Raw genomic sequence first — 21326 nt, forward strand, 5'->3', positions numbered from 1 at the left:
AGATACAGAAATCCAAAGGATGGATGTGTGGATATGTCCTCATCCTTGAATAATTAAATTAGCTTTGTGTTAGCCTGTGAGAAATGAGACTTCCTTTTTAAGACTCACTTAAAATAGTTCAATACTGAGTTAATTACTTGAGTTGATTACGTCCCCATTTCTCATTACTCTCAAGCATTATAAAAGGTTGTTCTTAGGAATTTATTGCTTTGGACTATGTTTTTACTTAAAATGTGGAACTGTTTCAGGATGAAGATGGATTTCGAGAACTAAGTGAGAATGGAAATGCTAAAGATGAGAATATGCAACAGAAACTTTCTTCAAAAGTAGTAAGTGACTTTTAAAAAAGATAAGTAAAATGTATGAATGTCTTGTGAGCCATGATTGTGTTGGAAAGAAAGACTACAGGGAAGTATAAAGACTTGGGCAGATGGTATTGAAGAAATGCTGTATTTAGTACTGATTTAGTATTTTCAGTGTAGCCAGAACAGACACTGTCCTTTGAAATCCATAGTTCCATTTCAGAGAAGTAAATACCATTTATTAAATGACATCATGCAACATACAGTCCCTGCTAAAATTTCCCCAATTGTTGTAAAACTTTACTTTGGAGTGCTTTTGTTTTTAGTACAGAATGCAGACGCTTATATCACCTACTGCAGTATGCTGTTTTGTCGCTATCATTTTCCAGTCTCCTAGTCTAGAATGGTTCTACCACCTCACTCTGTTCTTTATGACACTGAATCTTTTGAACAGTCTAGCCCAGTTATACTGTAGAACTTCTCACATTCTAGATTGTCTTTCCTTATGATTAGATTGTTACGGAATCACTAAAAAATGGTTTTCTCTGGTTATCATAGTTGGATGATTTACCAGAAAACTCACCAATCAATATAGTTCAGACTCCAATTCCCATTACAACCTCAGTTCCTAAACGTGCAAAAAGTCAAAAGAAGAAAGCTTTAGCAGCAGCCCTTGCCACCGCTCAAGAATATTCAGAAATAAGTATGGAGCAAAAAAAACTACAGGTATGTATTCATTTTTATGAATATATATGGTAGTTTATTTGGTAGGTTTGGGGGAGAGGGTGGATGGAAGAGTGACAAATATAATTATCTTAAATTGCCACTTTTTTTTTTACCTTATCACATGGCTTGCAGGATCTTAGTTCCCTGACCAGGAATTGAACCCACACCCTCCACAGTGAAAGCGTGGAGTCCTGGCAGACCACTGGACTGCCAGGGAATTCCCTTAAATTGTCACATTTTCATACTATAACAAAAATGTTTTCATATTTATCTTGCAGGAAGCTTTATCAAAGGCAGCTGGAAAAAAGAATAAAACACCTGTGCAGCTAGATTTGGGGGATATGTTAGCAGCTCTGGAAAAGCAACAGCAAGCCATGAAAGCACGGCAAATTACTAACACCAGACCTCTGTCATATACAGGTAATATCATTCATCTGAGCAATATGTTATTTCACTTTGGTAATATATTTTGGATATTGTTAATCTAAATTATATATACCTAAAAAAAAAAAAAATCCAGAGTCTAATTACTCAGCAGCTCCTCTCCTGCCACACTGTTACCTACCTTTCATTCACCCTAACCCCCAGTCTATCTTTAAAGGAGTGATCTTCTTCAAATATAAGTTCAAAACTCTCCAGCAACTCATCTCACTTGGAGTGAAGCTGGAGTTCTAAGTCATATCTCAGCTGACCCTGTCACCTTTTGGCCCTCCTCACCATTCTCCCTTGGCACACACTGCTTTAGCCAGTTAGCCCCTTGCTGTTCCACAGACACTTCTAATGTGCTTCTAGCGCAGTTCTTAAGGCTTGCTCTTACCTGGAACTCTCTTCCCTCAGACATCAGTATGGTGTGTTCCCTCAGGCCCTCTGGATCTCTGTTCAGATTTGTCAGTTGGTACATATCATTGACCAGCTTTGAAGGTAGCAGTAAGGGCCACAAGTAAGTTATAGAGCAGTAAGGCTCTATAACTGTTAAATTATCCAATTTAAAACCAAATGGGAAACCTAGGAGTTCTGATCAAATTTTGTGTGTTTGTGAAAGAAAGAGAGTGGGAAGGAGGGAGAAAATGATCTTGCTTTCTCCTGAAACAGTTCTTTTTAACAAACCTCATCAGAGTTAGGCTCAGCAGCTTTGAAGTGCTCCCTCATTTGTTTTCATAGTCTTTGTTTTAGAGGATGAGGAATAAGATAAAGGAAAGAGAAAGGCACCAATAAAAAGCACTGATGTTGAGAGGCAGAATTGAATTTTCTGTTTTCTTTCGTTCCTATATAAAGGATCTACTGTTTTTAAACAAAAAGATAAATAACAGTTTATAACTTTAATTGTGTATGCAAAAGGTTTAAACCTATAGTTAATTACCCATCCGGTATGAACCTTAGCTTAGAGTAACTGTTAGTAAAAATAACATTGAGTACATCCTAGGCTTTAGAGTTACATGCTGTTGAGATGAGGAGAGTGGTAGTAACATCTTACTAAGAGTAAAGGAGCCTGGGAAATGGAACTGAGAGTTAGCAGTGTTTGGGGTCAGTGTGGTCTAGGGGCTGCATGGGGGGGCTTTGGATTTGAACTATCTCCTGGATCCTGTTCTTCCATGTATTTCCTTGGCGAGTTATTTAATCTTCTTGTGTTTCAATTTCCTCATTAAAATAGAGATAATACAGTACCTGCTTCAGGATTGTTTTGAGGGAGTAGATGGGATGATACATGTAAAGTGCTTAGTAACGTGTAACTGATTATTTAGGGGAAAAGACTATTAGTCTGTGATATTTCAAGTGGCTTATTATATTACAACTTTGATTCATTTAACACATGTTAATATATACAAATGTAATTATCTACAAGCAAAGCATGGTGTCAGGAACTGTGGAATTACAGATATGATTAAGCTATGTCTGTGGTCAAGAAGATTTATAGTGTAGTCAGAAACATATAAACACATAGCTCATAAAAAGCAGTGCTTCAGGAAAGGTGCTAGCAAAGTTTAATGAACTTATAGAAGAAAGAGTGATTTATGTCAACAGGGCCATATGGGGAAGATGTTATAAATGACTTCATTTGTGATTTGAACTGGACTTTGAAGGGAGAGTAAAGTTCTTGACAGATAGAAATGAGGTTAACCTCTAACCTGTCACCATGTTTAAATTGGTAAGGGTTGATTACAAAGAAATCAGCTTTCTTGGGAAGTCCAAAAGAAGGATAGGACTATGGCAGAGATGTAAAGGATTTTAAGAAAGTTAATAGGATTTTTTAATTGATGGAATGTGGCAACAAGTCAAAGATGACTCCAGGCTCTCTGACTTAGAACATTGTGTTGGTGGTATGGGATATGATGATTCCAAATAGACTAAGGATCATGGAATAAGAATTTTCTTGGGAAGAACAGACTCTGGTCCTGTTGTATTTGAAATGTTAGTTAGGGACATCTTGGTGGTTCCTATTTAACATAGTTAGGTATATGCAGTTCAGGTTAGAAGTCAATAAATTTCAAATAGGGATGATTGTTGTAATTGGAAATATATAAGATTGTCAGGGGAGAGAAAAATTAGGATAAAAGATGTAGAACACTCAGACTTAAAACACAGAAGGAAAAAGAACCAGAAAAACAGGTTTGAGAAAAAGTAAGAAAAATAGAATGGAATGTAACAGAAGATGAGGATAGAATTTTCAGAAAGAGGAAGGATATGGTCTTTGGTAACACATGCTAAAAAGAAAAAAACTAGAGTAGAGCAAAGACTCAGAATTAGATTTGGTGATTGTAAAATTATATGTGATCTTGGCAATAGCAGTTTCAAGAAAGTGGGTAAGGCAGGGGCCAGATTATAATGATTTGAAAAGTAATGGGAAAGCCGACTATTTGGAAGTTACAGAAAGAGAGAGGGAGTTGATGGTGCCTTAGAAGCCATTCAGGGGAGAGGTTTTGTTGGTTTGCCTGCCTTTTTTCATCCTTTCATGTAGAGGAGATTTTAACTTCTTCTGGGAAGTTAGGGAAGAACTTGAAAGATTAAAGGGGAAAGGGATAAAGCAAAATCCTTGAGGAATTAATCCAGAGATGGGATTACTAGCAGAAGTGGTTGGTGAGCCTTGAGTGGAAGTAAGGTTGCCTGCCACCTCCTCTCAGGTGGCTTAAAAGCTTATATTGGAAAGCATCTGCTCAGGGAAGTAACAGGAAAGCTTTTCTGCTAGAGTGAGAGGATTGAGATGATTAATAGAGGCAAGGTTTACTGAAGGATGGGCGGTATACACTGGAGAATGAGGGTATCAATCAGGCATAAACGAATTGCTTGACTAGTCCTGAAGAACACAGCTGAGAGGGATAAGCATCATTTTTTACCGACAGGCTGAAATGAGGAGTGACAGTACTTACCTTATATAAGGGTCATTCTTAGATTCATTAGCAATAAGAAGAGGTACAGAGTTTTGAAATTTCAGAGGTAGAATGGTTCTTTGGAGCTGTATCTGAGGGACATTGCACGGCCATATACTGCTTCTGCTATTATGATGTCAGTTTTCCACAAGAAGAGGATGTTCTTGTTCTTAGACGTTTATCATTAGAAATTTTGAAAGTGTGTGGAGTTGGCCATAAGAGTAAAACTAATGTTCTTGTTTGGTTTTAGTGGTCACTGCAGCTTCTTTCCACACTAAAGACTCTACTAACAGAAAACCTTTAACCAAAAGTCAGCCCTGTTTGACATCCTTTAATTCTTTGGACATTACTTCCTCTAAAGCAAAAAAAGGAAAAGAAAAGGAAATTGCAAAACTAAAACGGCCCACAGCACTTAAAAAGGTAAATCAAAACCTGGGGATGATTATTTTACAGGATAAATAAGGGTTTAAATCTGTTTTGCAAATGTAGTTGTGGCATTTTAGCCAACAAATTATTGTGGAAAGTTTGTTAAGCATGCATCTTCATGATGACTAGTTAGTTAATTTGAGGTTAGGGTCTCAGCATCATGACTATTTTTCTGTGTTGACCAAGGCTCTGGAGAATGAGTTCTGTCTGTAAGGTTAAAACAGAAAAAATTAAACATTTAGGTATCCAAAAACTTTGGACCCTAGGAATCAGAAGCCTGAGGTTCTGGTACCAACTTAGTACTTAGTGTTTTGTTTTAGCAAGCCTTTCTTACCTTCATCTTCTTCGTCATTAAGTTGGGGATAATATCTGCTCTCTTTAATTCAGTTTTGTTATTAGGAGGAGCAGGATGAGATAATATATAACCAAATAAATCTAATGTAACTCTGTGGTCTGGTTTCCACACTTTTAATTTTACCCATTTTGGGGAAAGCCCTAGTTTGTCAACTCGGATTTAAAGAATGAAGCAGATCTGGTTTAGTAGCTGTAGCATTATATTGCCTCCCTTTATTTTGGATATAGTACTTCCTTCAGCTTCACTGCCTAAAATTACATTTACCTTTTTGCCAGTTTTCACATAGCCAGACAAAATCCTCATGTCCTTTTTTTTAAGTGTATAATAGTGAACATTTTAATCATTCAATACATACTTAAAGAGTAATTGAAGACTGGTAATGACTTTTAGGTTATTTTGAAAGAAAGAGAGGAAAAGAAGGGCCGTTTAACTGTGGACCACAATCTTTTGGGATCTGAGGAACCAGTAGAAATGCACTTAGATTTTATTGATGATTTGCCGCAAGAGATTGTTTCCCAGGAAGGTAAGATCACTCTTTTTCCCTTTCTTCTCATAAAATGGTCCAGAGTTTTTTAATTGGTAGGTAACAGCACATCACTAGTTATTCTCCTAAATGTGCTCCATGTTTTATCTAAGTTATTTTTTATGTTTGAGAGTTTATTTGGAAGATGCTTCTGTAAGGAGATATTTAAAGGAGAGGCAGGTGTTAATAGTAGGTCTGTGGCAGTTTTGAAGCTTGAATCCTGAATTTATTGTGTACTCTCATAATTCTGATCTCACTAATGTCGCCTCTGTAACTGTCACAGTTCCTTTTGTCTTCTTTTATGTCCAGAACACAGTTGGCTATCTTTTCTTTGCAGGACTGCAGTTGACCCTTGAACAATGCAGGTTTGAACCGCCCAGGTCCACTTGTACACAGATATTTTTCAATTAATTTTGTGGAATTAACACATATGCTACAAAGAGTAGAGAATTGTAAAGCTTGTTGCAGTGCAGAGTCCAGTTGGTTGATAGGATTCAGTCCCATACAGTGGGTAACCAGCACATGATTCCAAATGGGACCTCAGGAAAACTGCAGATACCTTCAAAAATTTATACTACTATGAAAGAAAGATTTTGAGAGAGACCTGACTAGGTCCCTTTTTCTACTGCTATTCTTCAAATTTCAGCAAAATATTTAAATCTGGTTTACACATAGATGTAGTAGCAATGTTCCATTGGGTTTAGAAAAATAAATTTACTTCTAAGAATTATTCCAATATATTTGGTTAGAGTTCTTCTTTACTCTCAATTAAACATCTTTCCCTTTGTATTTAGGTGTTATCTAATTATCCATTCATTCAACAAGTGTTTTTGAATACTTACTGTGTGTACTTTAATAACTGGAGTGGGGGTGGGAAGCTCAGGAAATGTAATAAAGCTATGTAGTGGGCCGTCCCTGTTACAATAAATTTACAGTCTAGCAGAGAGATAAGGTGTATATATAATTTTGCAAATTAATGGACTGGACAAGTACTAACTCATTTCCTGAGTTCATTTGTTTGAGAAGGAAGCAGTAACTAAAGGAAGCAGTTGAGTCAAAAGATGACAAACGTGGCTACCTGAGCACAGGAGCGAAGACCAGATGAAAGAGAAACTTGGGTGGTGCTTGGAGAGTCAGGAGTGGTGTGGAGGGAATGGGAGAGGTAGAATCATCATTGCTAGCAGCAATGGGAATTTTAAGGCAGTTTTAAAAATTATTTCTAAGAAAGAGGTGGAAAAATATAGGAGGCAGGTAATATGATCCGGAAAGAGGTGCAGAAGCAAATACGTCGTTTTGTTCTTCAATTTAGATCCTCTAAGGGTACGTGTTTTAGGTTACTTTGCCTTCTCTCATCTTTTCTGTGAAGACTTATAGGCTGTGCTTGATTTTTTTTCAGAGTATATTTTAAGACCTAATAGGAAGATTTGATATTTGTAGTATATGAGAAATGTTTGTGATAGGAGCAATGCCCAACTTGGTAGCTTCTGGAGAATTTGAAAGTGACACAAAAGATACTGCCATTCTAAGTGGTTTTGATTGGTGTAGGGCTTTTCAGCATTTGAAATTCCTAAATTCTTTCTCCTCACCCCACTTCTCCACAGATACTGGACTGAGCATGCCCAGTGATACATCCCTGTCTCCAGCAAGTCAGAACTCTCCATACTGTATGACACCCGTGTCCCAAGGCTCTCCAGCTAGTTCTGGGATAGGCAGTCCAATGGCATCTTCAACAATAACCAAAATCCACAGCAAAAGATTTAGAGAGTAAGTTTTAGTCTCTGTTGAGGTTGAATAGTTTAAATATCTTGATTGTAGTCCTGAATTTAATTTTGTTTTTATTTCTTGGTGGGTTGGGCCAACAATACCAGAGATCTTTCTTTCAGATTTAGTTTAACAGCTGGTTTTATTATATAGAAAACATTTTATCTGTGTTCATGTAAAAGTGATTTGACAATAAATATTCTTTTTATAGCAACTAGTGTTCATCCCTAGGAAATTTGGCCTCTTAGAGCTTATCTATAAAATGCCATACTATCACATTTTCCCTCTCCAGTGCTTTTGCTTTTCGGTTTATATTGTCCTTCAAAAAAAACTCTCTAACCAATAACAATTCTAAGACCCTACTATATGAAGTCAACCTATTACCTAAAGCTATTTGTTTTTAAGTGTATATTTCTAAGTTTTAAAATGCCATCTGTGAATAATCTTGAACTGACAGTCATTGCTCTGAAGGATTTGGGAATATGAACATTGGTATGGATGAGTTAATTTTACCTTTATTTTTTCTTGCTTATGAAAGAATCCCAGCGTAAGAGTAATGTGAATTCAAACCACAATGATTTGTTCTGTTCCTTTTTTTTATATTACTGTTTTGAGCAAATACCACCTAGATTTGAGAAGTTAATTAGTTAAGTGTCAAATAACAGATGCAGGGCAAGTAAATACTTGGAGAATAAGATTTTGCTCATGTATGAAATAAACAGCTTGGAAGAAAAGCAGAATAAAGAAAGTTGCATTTTTGGCATTTTATTCTTTAATTGCATTCCTTAATTTTGTGTACTTTATTAATCTTGTGTACAATATGTCCGGTTGTATCTTCTCTTCTGAAGTAATGTCATACTCATGTATTTAAACATTTTTCACATAAACATTAGAAAAACCTCCAACATTATTATTATTTTTTTTTAATGTAAATGCTGTTTATTGCTTTTTTAGCTCTTATTTATTTATTTTTTTTTTTGGAACTGTACCATTATTTTTTTCACTAGAGAAAGGCAAGCCTGGATTTTCTCACCATATAATGTTATTTACAAGTGGCAATTTGCTGGCCTGGCATTCTTAGATTAGAAATTACCCCATTTCTCTTTCTTAAATACCTACTTATGATAGAGATTATGGATGAGAACTAGCAAAATAGAATATATAAGTAGTTTACTTTCATGGGGTCGCAAAGAGTTGGACACGACTGAGCGACTGAACTGAACTGAACTTACTTTAACTTAAATGACTTCCTTACCCTTGAAATTAAGTACTGTAGTGGCTTTGCACTTCACTTCCTGTTTTCTGAGCTGTTCAGATCAGTTCAGTCGCTCAGTCGTGTCCGACTCTTGGCGACCCCATGAATCGCAGCACACCAGGCCTCCCTGTCCATCACCATCTCCCGGAGTTCACTCAAACTCAGGTCCATCGAGTCGGTGATGCCATCCAGCCATCTCATCCTCTGTCGTCCCCTTTTCCGCCTGCCCCCAATCCCTCCCAGCATCAGAGTCTTTTCCAGTGAGTCAACTCTTCGCATGAGGTGGCCTAAGTACTGGAGTTTCAGCTTTAGCATCATTCCTTCCAGAGAAATCCCAGGGCTGATCTCCTTCAGAATGGACTGGTTGGATCTGAGCTGCGGCCATATGTTATCTCACAAAGAGCTCCATTCAGTTGCTTTGCCCAGTATAAGGGCATGTGACTTTTACCTTGAAGATCTCTTTGGTTTTGACGTCAGTTTAATTACTGAATTCATCTTCTCTAGTCATAGATTTTCAGGGTTAGAGGGACCATTGAAGCTGTCATCCCTATTTTTATGGTTCAAGAAGCCAGTACCTGGAGACTGTGATATATCCAAGCATGGATGAGGAACTGTTGGTATTAGGCATTTGGTTAGCTTTTATGAAATCAATGTGTTTCTTATTAGAGGCATCCTTAGTATTCATTGGAATAAAATAACTTTATGCATTATCTCCTTACCAAAAAATGCCTGTTTTTATCTAATAGAAGGCTAATATTTGATTCATACCGTTAGGAATTTAGTAATTAGGTGTTTAGATAGTCCTTCCTAGAGGTCTGTCCTTTACATAAAAGCCGATCTGTTCTAATTCAGAAGAACTCTGTTATTTTTCTCATTGATTGAAGTATTTAGGAGATTAAGACTTGGTTTTTTTTTTTTAATGAAAACCTGTTGCTGGATGTATTTTTTTCCTAAGTAATTTTATAATTACCTATTTTTTATTTCCTTTACAGGTATTGTAATCAGGTTCTTTGTAAAGAGATTGATGAATGTGTGACTCTTCTTCTTCAAGAACTTGTCAGCTTCCAGGAACGCATCTATCAAAAGGATCCTGTGAGAGCAAAAGCAAGGAGACGGCTGGTTATGGGTCTTAGAGAAGTTACGAAACATATGAAGTTAAACAAGATCAAGTGTGTTATAATTTCTCCAAATTGTGAAAAGATCCAATCCAAAGGTATGAGCATTTTACTTTTGAAGTGTCTTGATATTTATATAGTATAATTGTGGAATATGTAGTGACTTTTAAAAGTGGAAGCCATTTGTCTTTAGGAGAGTTTAGGTATAAAACATAGTATTAAACATGAGGAAAGAAAATGAAATATTTCACTTACTTCATTTTAATAAAATTGAGAACAGATTGTAAAGAAAATCCCCATTTATGAACCCTGGTGAAGGATTTAGGTTGAGCCAACCAAGTGTCCTCTTTGTTGTAAAAATCTTTTCAGTAGAATTTATTTACAGAGGTAAAGAAATGCCCTCTTACAAGTTTACTACTTTAAAAATTTTTACATTACCCTTGATAGCTCTTTTCTCTTAAAAAGAATTAGGAAAAAGATAAAAGTTTCTGCTTCTGTTTATGGTGGAAATTTGTATCAGAAATCAGCAGTAACAGAGGTCTTTGGGTGAGCCAGCACACAAGTACTTTGTACCATGTCGTGCACCCTTTTCTGTCCTTTTTTCGTGGAAGAGCCACTTCGGATGATTGCAATAGACAGATGCATCAATAGCAGTAACAGGCATATTCTGCACAGGGGAGACGTACTAGTAAAAACAGTCATTTATAATCCGTCTTCCTGCCTGTAATGGGCTGCTTACATGAGCTGAGAGATTGGATAAAAGGCATCAGCTACTATTAACAATTTTAATTAAAAAAATAAAAAGTATTTATTATATTGAAATTTGATTCCTGTTGTGCTAATCCCTGTGGAGAAAAAAATACTGGCATTACAGGAATATGGTATTTAACTGGGGAGAAAGAAAATATGTACATATAGCCATAGATAGGAAAATGTGTGGAACAGCCTAAGTGACCCCAAGCATTCATAGAATCCTTTGCTGCTGTGTCTTTTGCTTTAGCTCTAGGGTGCTGAAATAGCTTCATTTAGGAAATAACTAAAATAAAACCTCTATGTCTCAGGTGGCCTGGATGAGGCTCTCTATAATGTTATAGCCATGGCACGGGAACAAGAAATTCCATTTGTGTTTGCCCTTGGAAGAAAAGCTCTAGGTCGCTGTGTGAACAAGCTGGTTCCTGTTAGTGTAGTGGGAATCTTCAACTACTTTGGCGCTGAGGTAAGACTTAGAAGACACAGTCCCCCGGTGCCCTCTGCCACCACCCCCATAGTACATTTTCTTTGGATACATGCCAGTGTTGTGTTTGAGAATTTGCAGAAGTGATACGGTGACTCTCCAGGAATGAGTGGAAAATTCTTGAGTGTTACATTTCCTTTTTTAGTGTTGAAAACATGTAAGTTAATCCTATAGCATTTTGAAAAGATTTTAGCTCATATTTCTGCCTCAGTGGGTTTGTTTTTTTTTTTTCTGGGTTCAGATATGTAGTACTTGATAATACATATAATTGCTGGGTAAAGATGTCCAGTATTGTGTAATGTAAAATAATTTTCTTCAGTTTATATGTTGGGTTTATTGTATGCTATTAGGAGTCAAGCAAGAAAAGAACCCTTTACTTGGAGAGGATTTTCCTTTAGAAAACCAAATTCCTAAACCTGTTGAGAGAACAGTTCTTCACCTATGATAGTTGTCTTTCTCTCATAGTCTGCTAACACAGACTTTGCCCATAGGAGCTGCTAAATGATAATGTTACTTATTTAGACTAATGCTTATTAACTGATATCATAAGATTGGTAATTTTTTTTGTTTTAATATGTGGGGTTCTTTTTAGTGCATTATTTGACTTCATTGTGATTTTTTACATTGACGTGTTTTCAGTTATATTTGTTTTAAATTGTATACAATCTGTTGCATAAAATAAGACTTTTATATGAAGTTGAAGCTAAAGTATTTTGTGCCACCGCTGATGAACAGTTTTCCCTCTTCTCAGCCATACTATTTGTGTATATTTAAGTGTCTCTTTCCTATCCAGTCACTATATTTGTATGGTTCCATCCCCCTATTTATTCAGTTTCTCTCTCACTTCCCATTAAATTTCCTGTGTACCCACCTACTCTGTACAGTCATGTGATTAATATTTGTGCTTGCCACAGGAACCCATGCTTTTCTCAGTTACAGGTATCACACTGCCTTGCTGTAGTTCATGTATTTCTTCATGTAACTGAATTCCTTGCAGGCAGGCCCCTTGTCTTTGTGTCTGACAACCTTTTACATTAGTTGGGAATGAACAGGTGATAAACGTTTAATAAATTGTGTGGTAGGTGTATATCTGCCTGCTATGTGAAACTATATCTGAGGATGTGGATGGTAAACAGTAAATAGCTCCATGGTAGAGACACATAGGCTTCCCAGGCGGCTCAGTGGTAAAGAATCAGTCTGCAATGCTGGAGGTGCAGGTTCAATCCCTGGGTCATGAGGATTCCCTGGAGAAGGAAAGGGCAACCCTCCCCAGTATTCTTGCCTGGGAAATCCCATGGACAGAGAAGCCCAGCAGGTACAGACCGTAAGGTCGCAAAAGAGTCAGACACAACCTAGTGACTAAATAACAACAAATGATATGTAATAAAAATGTAGTCCTTTTTTGTTTACTGTTCAAGTTTGTGGAATAGGATCGAGATCAGGAAAAGTAGACATGTTTGTTTTTGACTGTATTGACTTCTTACTGAATTAGATATATTAAGTTATTTGAATGCTTTTATATTATAAAATGTTTGCCAGTTTTATTTGTACATTGCTTTACTTGCCTTTTCCATTGTATGGTAGATGAGTTACTGTTTACCAAACACTTTCATAGAATGGAGGTCAAGGAAATACTGATACATGGTCAAGTGTGTCTACTTGCAGTAAATATGGTAGCCCGTCTAAGTTAAATTTACCATCTAGTAAGACTAACCTTTGAATTAAGCTTTCGGTCTTTACACTGCTACTAGAGACTTTTATTCCCCAACAGCTTCTCTCTTCAATTGTGCTTTCTTTTCTATCATTTTACTTCCAACAGTTTCTGTGTTTTATTGTATTATAAAACCAATGTGAATCTCAAAATTACATATCCATGTGCCTGTTTTCTTTGTTGGCTTCACTTAAGTGCATGATTTGTTGAATATTGCAAAGCGATATTTATGACATGTTACATGTTTTTAATGAAATCCATCCTCCGGTGGCTCAGACAGTAAAGCGTCTGCCTCCAATGCGGGAGACCCAGGTTCAATCCCTGGGTTGGGAAGATCCCTTGGAGAAGGAAATGGCAACCCACTCCAGTATTCTTGCCTGGAAAATCCCATGGATGGTGGAACCTGGTAGGCTACAGTCCATGGGGTCGCAAAGAGTTGGATACGACTGAGCGACTTCACTTTCACTCCTTCCTTTTTAAAATTAAGTAAATCCTGAATTTATTTTTAATACTACTGTCACCCACCTCTCTTCAAAAATCAAAACAATTAGCAACAGTGTTTATTGTACCTGCTGCTATAAAGAATTTAAGCTGCAGCTGGGTAAAGCATGCTACTTATGTTTTTTCTTCTCAAGTTTAATTTATAGAGACATGTTTTTCCATAACATTATGGCACTTTTTTTACCATGCTGTCATGTTATGGTTTATACTTAAATGACAGTGCTTTATTTAGAAAAAGACAGTTGTGCTGTACTTTTCCCCCATTTTCTAAAAACAATTTTATGTACATAATTAAACATTTTTATAGGTAGCCAGATTGTATCTACCACCTGAAATTTTTTACTTAATGTGTGGGTATATATATTGCATTATGATACTAAATCAAGACATTAAGGAGGAGTAGAATGTTGTTAAATTGTGATGTAAGAACCACTAAAAGGACCTTCCTATAGCTTAGATGGTAAAGAATCTGCCTGCAATGCAGGAGACCCGGGTTCGATTACTGAGTCAGGAATATCCCCTGGAGGAGGACATGGCAACCCACTCCAGTATTCTTACCTGGAGAATCCCATGGACAGAGGAGCCTGGTGGGCTACAGTCCATGGGGTCACAGAGAGTTAGACACGACTAAGTGACTAACACACACACACATGCACACACGAACCACTAAGTTGTTCTTTGATTATCTTTTTGTGACTGTGGAAACTTCAGTTTGCTTTAGATATTGTTATACCTCCTAGTTACTGAAGTACAATTGTAATGCAATATGAATTTTGCTGTTTTACTAACACATGTGTGCTCCATTACTTACCATTTCACTGGGATTGATAATTCTATTCATGTTCGTTCTGTTTTGCTGATGGAAGAACATCTGGTTAACTCTATATTGTATTTCTAGGTTCTTTATTCAGTTTTTATAATTTGCCTTTCATCGTTTTCATGGCCCAGCTAGCCAAACACTAGCTAGCCAATCACTTGACTTGTATTTGGTCTTTTTTAAAGCAGCATTCTTTCAACAAACAAACAAACAAACATTATAGGGAGCTTTTAATTCCTATGGAGACTGCCATCTCCTGCATCCTTGGACATCACCCTGCATACACCCATTCTCTTATATTCGAACCCATATACGATTCTTCACTGCTCCCCAGACAAGCCTTGAACTTTATTAACTCTGTGCCTTTGTTTATGGTTTTGCATGCTTGGCTAAAAATGCACTGTCTCCACCCCTCAAAGCTGTGCCAGATTTTCAAGGCATATATCAGGTGTTACATTGCTTTATGAACTCTTCACTAATACCCAGCAGTTAGATGTTTCCTCCAAAACCTAAACACTTTGTACATCTCTAGGTATTTAAGGTATTGTGCCTTGAATCGTTATTGTCTCCTGTCCTCTCCTTTCAGCCATATAGAGGGTTCCTTGAGAGCAGAGTGGCGGTTCCAGTAGTCTCTGTACCCACTGTAGTGCTAGATGCTATAGCCGTGCAGTTGTTGAATTAATAAACTCTGTTGAGTTAATAAACTGCAAGAACTTTAATATAGTGGCTAATACTGAATCAAGAATTTGCTTCAGACTTGTGAGAATCAATAAGTTACAGAGAAAAAAGAAAATAAGTTACAATATTTTATAGAGTTCTGTGGTTTGCATACCTTTGGATTTTGTGCTGATGGAAAGTGTATCCGGCCCTGAAACAGTAGAGGTATTTATTGCTAATGATAGTAATAAAGAGTATAACACAAAATGGACTAGGCAATATCTCTTCTTTTTCTAGAGCCTGTTTAATAAGTTAGTAGAACTCACTGAGGAAGCCAGGAAAGCATATAAAGATATGGTTGCCGCAATGGAACAGGAGCAAGCTGAGGAAGCCTTAAAGAACGTGAAGAAGGTGCCGCACCACATGGGGCATTCTCGGAATCCCTCTGCAGCAAGTGCCATTTCTTTCTGTAGCGTTATTTCCGAACCCATCTCTGAAGTAAATGAAAAGGAATATGGTAAGTTGTTACATACCATTTTAAATGACTGAAATTTTGAAATAATTTAATGATTAAAGTCATTTTTAAAATGACTGTTTCAACTTTCTTGATTATGCAAATTTTGCTCACATATTTGGTTTAAAAATTGCATTAAACACGTCCATTGAAAGTTAAGAAAATATTTGGGGCTGAGAGTTTCTATTAGACCCTGAAATTAGTTACATTTCCAAAATCTTAAAACGAAAAAAAAAAAAAAATCCCAAGGGATTTAAAAAAACCAAATGTACCATTCTTCTAAACTATAACTAAGTAAATTCTAGGAAGTTTTATTCTAATACTTTACTGTTTTCTAATTCACTGTCATTCATATAAAAATACTTATTGAACATCTACTTTGTGCCGCACCCTCTCGGTATAGAGGAGAGATTAAGCCTAACATCATGTTTATTCTTGTGCAGTTTGCAATACAGTGTAGAGAAAGCTATTATCCAGATAATTTGAGAATGTGACATTGGGGCTAGGAGGTGATTAAGCCCTCATCTGTTTATATAGGTAAAAATTAAAACTATTACGGTTAGGGTATGTGAGACAGGTGAACAGCAATGGATGAAAGACAAAATTCTGTAGGTGAAAATCTGAAGAATTCTCACAGGAATCCAAAAATGCGTGGTCAGAGGGTTTGTCTCAGAAGCAAAACATTAGCAAAGATCCTGATAACTTTATACTTGACTATTAAAATTTTGTATCTAATAACTAAACAAAAGTCCTGAATACTATTCAGTCTAAACTTGGCAAACCTAGACGTGTGACATTTGTCCTGAGTTAAATCTGATGGTAGTCAAAAAGAAATACAGACTAAATACAGCATTTATGTGTGAGATTTAAGGTAACAAATATTGACTGTAATCTGCATCTTAGTAGTTAGTTGCCTTGCCTTGTCTCTATAATACTTTGTACTAGAATACTTGCTCACTTTCTTGATCTTGTTTCTGATTCACTTCCTCGGTTCTTTTTAAAAAATAGTTTAGCCACCTCCTTCAGCATGACTTCTTCTTTTTCTCTTCCTTTCTCTCTTCAGTCTCACCTGAAAGTTTACTAAACAGCTTGTTGCCACCTAAAATTTAACATGTAAAAAACTGGGTCGTTCATCTTTTGGAACACTTTGATGATGCCCCAGACCAGAGACAATTAACAGGTTATTGTGCACCTTTTAGAAACTCTTTTGGTCAGGTAAAGATGATTCTGGCTTAGAGGCAGACATTTCTTCGACTGAAATGATACTAGTTGAAAACAAGATAAAGGGCAAACTTTGTAAATGAAATCAGTTCTCTGTATTGCAATGTGCCAGCTCTCAAAGATAAACTGTATGATAAATTCCTAAAGCTGTGGATTTAGGGAAATGACACTGATCTGGGCACATTTGGGCACATGATAAAAAGAACCTGTCAAAGACTTAGGAGATGTTTTCAAAAAGTACCAGATTTAAAGTGTTCAAAGATTGAAGCCTTGATTTTTCCACACTCTGCCTGGGGCATTTAGGCATAATTCACTAATTTCTGAGCGTCAGATTTGTCTTCAGTAAAATGAAGAGAGCTCATCTAGGTCCTATAAGATTTTATTCAAAACTAAAGTTCTCTAAACTAATGGTTGAATTCTAAGAAGAGTTATGATTATACTGTGGAAGTGACACATTCAGGGGATTAGGTCTGATTGAGTGCCTGAAGAACTATGGATGAAGGTTCGTGACATTGTATAGGAGGCAGTGATCAAGACCATCCCCAAGAAAAACAAATGCAAAATAGTTGTCTGAGGAGGGCTTACAAATAACTGAGAAAAGAAGAGAAGCTGAAGGCAAAGGAGAAAAGGAAAGATATACCCATCTGAATACAGAGTTCCAAAGAAAAGCAAGGAGAGATAAGAAAGCCTTTTTCAGTGATCAATGCAAAGAAATAGAGGAAAACAATAGAATGGGAAGGCCTAGAGATCTCTTCAAGAAAGTTAGCGATACCAAGGGAACATTTCCTGCAAAGATAGGCACAATAAAGGACAGAAATGGTATGGACCTAACAGAAGCAGAATCTTCCTAACAGAAGCAGAATATTAAGAAAAGATGGCAAGAATATACAGAACTATACAAACAAGATCTTTATGACCCAGTTAACCATGATGATGTGATCACTCACTTAGAGCCAGAGACATCCTGGAATGCCAGGTCAAGTGGGCCTTAGGAAGCATTGCTATGAACAAAGCTAGTGGAGGTGATGGAATTCCTGCTGAGTTATTTCAGGTCCTAAAAAATGATGCTGTTAAAGCGCTACACTCAATATGCCAGCAAATTTGGAAAACTCAGCAGTGGCCACAGGACTGAAAAAGGTCAGTTTTCATTCCAGTCCCAAAGAAAGGTAATGCCAAAGAATGTTCAAACTACTGCATAATTGCACTCATCTCCCACGCTTGCAAAGTAATGCTCAAAATTCTGCAAGCCAGGTTTCAACAGTACGTGAACCAGGAACTTCCCAGATTTTCAAGCTGGATTTAGAAAAGGCAGAGAAGCCAGAGATCAAATTGCCAACATCCCTTGGATCATAGAAAAAGCAATAGACTTCCAGAAAGACATCTACTTCTGCTTTATTGACTACACCAAAGTCTTTGTCTGTGTGCATCACAACAAACTGGAAAATTCTTAAAGAGATGGGAATACCGGATCACCTGACCTGCCTCCTGAGAAATCCATATACAGGTCAAGAAGCACCAGTTAGAACTGGACATGGAACAAACAGACTGGTTCCAGATTGGGAAAGGAGTATGTCAAGGCTGTATGTTGTCACCCTGCTTATTTAACTTATATGCAGAACACAGCATGTGAAATGCTGGACTGGATGAAGCACAACCTGGAATCAAGATTGCCAGGAGAAATATCAGTAACCGTACATATGCAGATGACACCACCCTTATGGCAGAAAGCAAAGAGGAACTAAAGAGCCTCTTGATGAACGTGAAAGAGGAGAATGAAAAAGCTGGCTTAAAACTCAGCATTTGAAAAACGGACATCATAGCATCTGGTCCCATCACTTCATAGATATGAAGATCACTTCATAGAGGCAAATAGATAGGGAAACAATGGAAACAGTGAGAGACTTTATTTTGGGGGGCTCCAAAATCACTGCAGATGGTGACTGCAGCCATGAAATTAAAAGACGCTTGCTCCTGGGAAGGAAAGCTATGACAAACCTAGTCAGCATGTTAAAAAGCAGAGATGTTACTTTACCAACAAAGGTCCATCTTGTCAAAGCTATGGTTTTTCCAGTAGTCATATATGGATGTGAGAGTTGGACATGAAGAAAGCTGAGCGTCAAAGAAGATGCTTTTGAACTGTGGTGTTAAGACTCTTGAGAGTCCCTTGGAATGTAAGGAGATCAAACCAGTCAGTCCTAAAGGAAATCAGCCCTGAATACTCATTGGAAGGATTGCTGCTGAAGTTCTAATACTTTGGCCACCTGATGCAAAGAACTGACTCTTTTCTTGAAAAGACCCTGATTCTGGGAAAAATTGAAGGCAGGAGGAGAAGGGGACGACAGAGGATGAGATGGTTGAATGACATCACCGATTCAATGGACATTGAGTTTGAGCAAGCTCTGCAAGTTGGTGATGGACAGGGAGGCCTGGCGTCCTGCAGTTCATGGAGTTGCAAAGAGTCGGACACAACTGAGCAACTGATTGAACTGAACTAAAGATTCTGGTGTATGATCTGATTTACCAGGATGCCAACAAAATGAGTGAAAATAATCATAAATAATTTGCTTTGAGAATAAAGCACAAAATTACTCTATTGGTATCAGATGTATTTGGCAACAGACATGAAACCCACTGATGTGGCCTCAAAAATTAGAATGTTGAATTATTTCACTGTGTTGTCAAGATCTCTAGCTCTGTCCTTCTTTCTCTTTTTCCATTTTCAGCCTGGGACTTCTTATTCTTGTGCTCCTCATCTCATATCTGTAAACAGCTGCATTGGCCCTGGTCATCACAACAGCAGTCAAAAAGCAGAACGTTCAGGCAGTGGGCTCTTCTTATCAGTGAAGGAAACAGTTTTCAGAAGCCTTCACTTTTTGTTTCATTTGGCCAGAGCCAATCACGTCACTGCTTTTAGCTGCAAGGGAGATGTGGGGAAGAGATTATTTGGCAAAGAAGAATGGGATAGTTGTGATAGTCTGAGAACAATTTTAATTCCTCCTGTGGGACTGAGCTCAAGTCCATCCCAAGTTTGGGGGCTCTGTTAGGCAGGAGGAAAATGGGGAATGACTGTTGGGTAGACAACAAATAGTATCTTCCATGCCATCCTTGTGTAAGATTTTGAAAAATTTTTTTGTGATTTCCACAGTTTAAAGAAAAAGTGAAGCTGGGAAAGGATTGCTAAACATTGGTAGGATGGAAAGGCTCCTGTCACCGCCCAGTGTTGCTGTTCTTCGTGTGCACCTTAATTGTTTTGTTTGCTTGTGTTTTCCTTCCACCTGAGCTGAGTCTCAGTTCTCTCATACTTCTGTGAGACAGTTTCTAACATAAATGCCAATTAAACTGTAAGTTTTTTGAGATAGAAATTTGGCACATAATGGGCACTTTACATATAATAATAATAGCTCACTTACTGAATTCTTACTAGGTACTTTTTTTAACTCGTCATGTTTATTAAGACATTTAATCCTCTGAGTAGTCCTTGGAGATAGGATATCTTGTACAGCATTTTACAGATTAGAAAGCTAAAATGAAATGAGGTAAATAACTTGCCATTGTCACACAGCTCATAAGTTTCAGTGTAAAACCTATATTCTTAGCCAGTGTGATATGATTTTCCTGTCTGTTGAATGAATTCTCAGTAGGACCATACAGTAGGTTTTCAATAACTACTTATAAGGGAGGACTGCTTCTGTCTGTCTTGAGTTTCCAGCTCATTCTCTGCCACCACGCCTTGTTCTGTTGGCTCTTGAAGTGACTTGGTGTTCCTTTACTGTATACAGTCTAAAGATGGATGGCTTCCCTCTGTGTACTAACTGAAGGGAGAAATATACATACGTCATCCTCTGACAAAGCCAATAATGATTTGAAAGTTGAAAAGGCACTTTCACAAATAACCAAATAACAAAACAGAAAGCACTGAGGGGTTCATAAGCAAAAGAACAGCTGTATTGAATATGTTCTTCTAAAATAAGCAATTTAGAAGCAGGTTCGCTTTGGATCAATAATATTTTCAGGTTTGTTGAGATCTTTGACTCTGCCTTTAAAATGCTGCCTAATCCCTTCTTCAAAAGTGGACTTCAGATGTGCTGTTCTGGCTTTAGACTGCCTGTATTTTCCCCTCCCTCCTACCCACCAACTGCTCATCCAAAGAAGGCGTTTTCATACTTGCTCGTTTCTCCTCCCCATCACAGTCATGTGTTTGTGTGCTCCTTAGTTATTGATCAGGCTTCACCTGTTACTCTAAGGTGGCAGCCTGGGCCCTCCCCTGCATATGTGAACTCAGTGGCTCTTTGATCATTGTGATACGTCTCTTGATGGCTAATCACAGAGTCCCTTGTCTCTGCTTCCAAGGTCATATCTCCCTTTCCTTTCCAAAGGACCCATCTGGCTTTCAGCTTACCTACCTAGCAGCAGAATGCCCAAGATAGAACCTAGAGAAAGATCAGCCCTACTCAGTCTTACGACCTCCTTTCTTTCTTTGGCTCACTGTCAGGGGAGAGGTGAGGCTTTTTCTGAGACCCCATGTGAATTCTTACAGTACTTTTGAAAGAGGGAAATAAGTGTTGGAAGGAAATATAAATGTGTACCTAAATTTTGTAAATTTTTTTTACTTTTTAAAGCTATTTTCTGCATAATTAACTGTATATGTGAAATTTTCATTTATTGTAAGGCTTATTTTCCCAGCACACACTGCATGCTAACCTAGGAACACAGAGATGGATGGGAATGAGGAGGGAGGAGGGGTAGAACAGCAAACACAGAAAAAATGCATTTGAACCAGATATGCAGGAAGTGCTTTGCGACTTCAAGTTAGTGACCGTCTTTCCTAGGAAAGGCAGGAAAG

At 37.4% G+C, this 21326-nt stretch overlaps 1 protein-coding gene across 2 annotated transcripts in view; it reads left to right on the plus strand.

Annotated features, from left to right (window-relative positions):
- Positions 1-21326, plus strand: part of SECISBP2L (SECIS binding protein 2 like) — a 58700-nt gene that overhangs the window by 27641 nt on the left and 9733 nt on the right. For both annotated transcript variants that reach the window (XM_055538020.1, XM_055538019.1), the window contains 9 exons: positions 249-329; positions 861-1028; positions 1307-1448; positions 4644-4813; positions 5565-5697; positions 7299-7461; positions 9706-9926; positions 10890-11044; positions 15046-15265. In XM_055538020.1, the coding sequence (XP_055393995.1) occupies positions 249-329; positions 861-1028; positions 1307-1448; positions 4644-4813; positions 5565-5697; positions 7299-7461; positions 9706-9926; positions 10890-11044; positions 15046-15265 (1453 nt within the window). The remainder of the gene's footprint in view (positions 1-248; positions 330-860; positions 1029-1306; positions 1449-4643; positions 4814-5564; positions 5698-7298; positions 7462-9705; positions 9927-10889; positions 11045-15045; positions 15266-21326) is intronic.

Source organism: Bubalus kerabau, chromosome 10 (genome assembly GCF_029407905.1).
Source record: "Bubalus kerabau isolate K-KA32 ecotype Philippines breed swamp buffalo chromosome 10, PCC_UOA_SB_1v2, whole genome shotgun sequence".
NCBI lineage: Eukaryota > Metazoa > Chordata > Mammalia > Artiodactyla > Bovidae > Bubalus > Bubalus kerabau.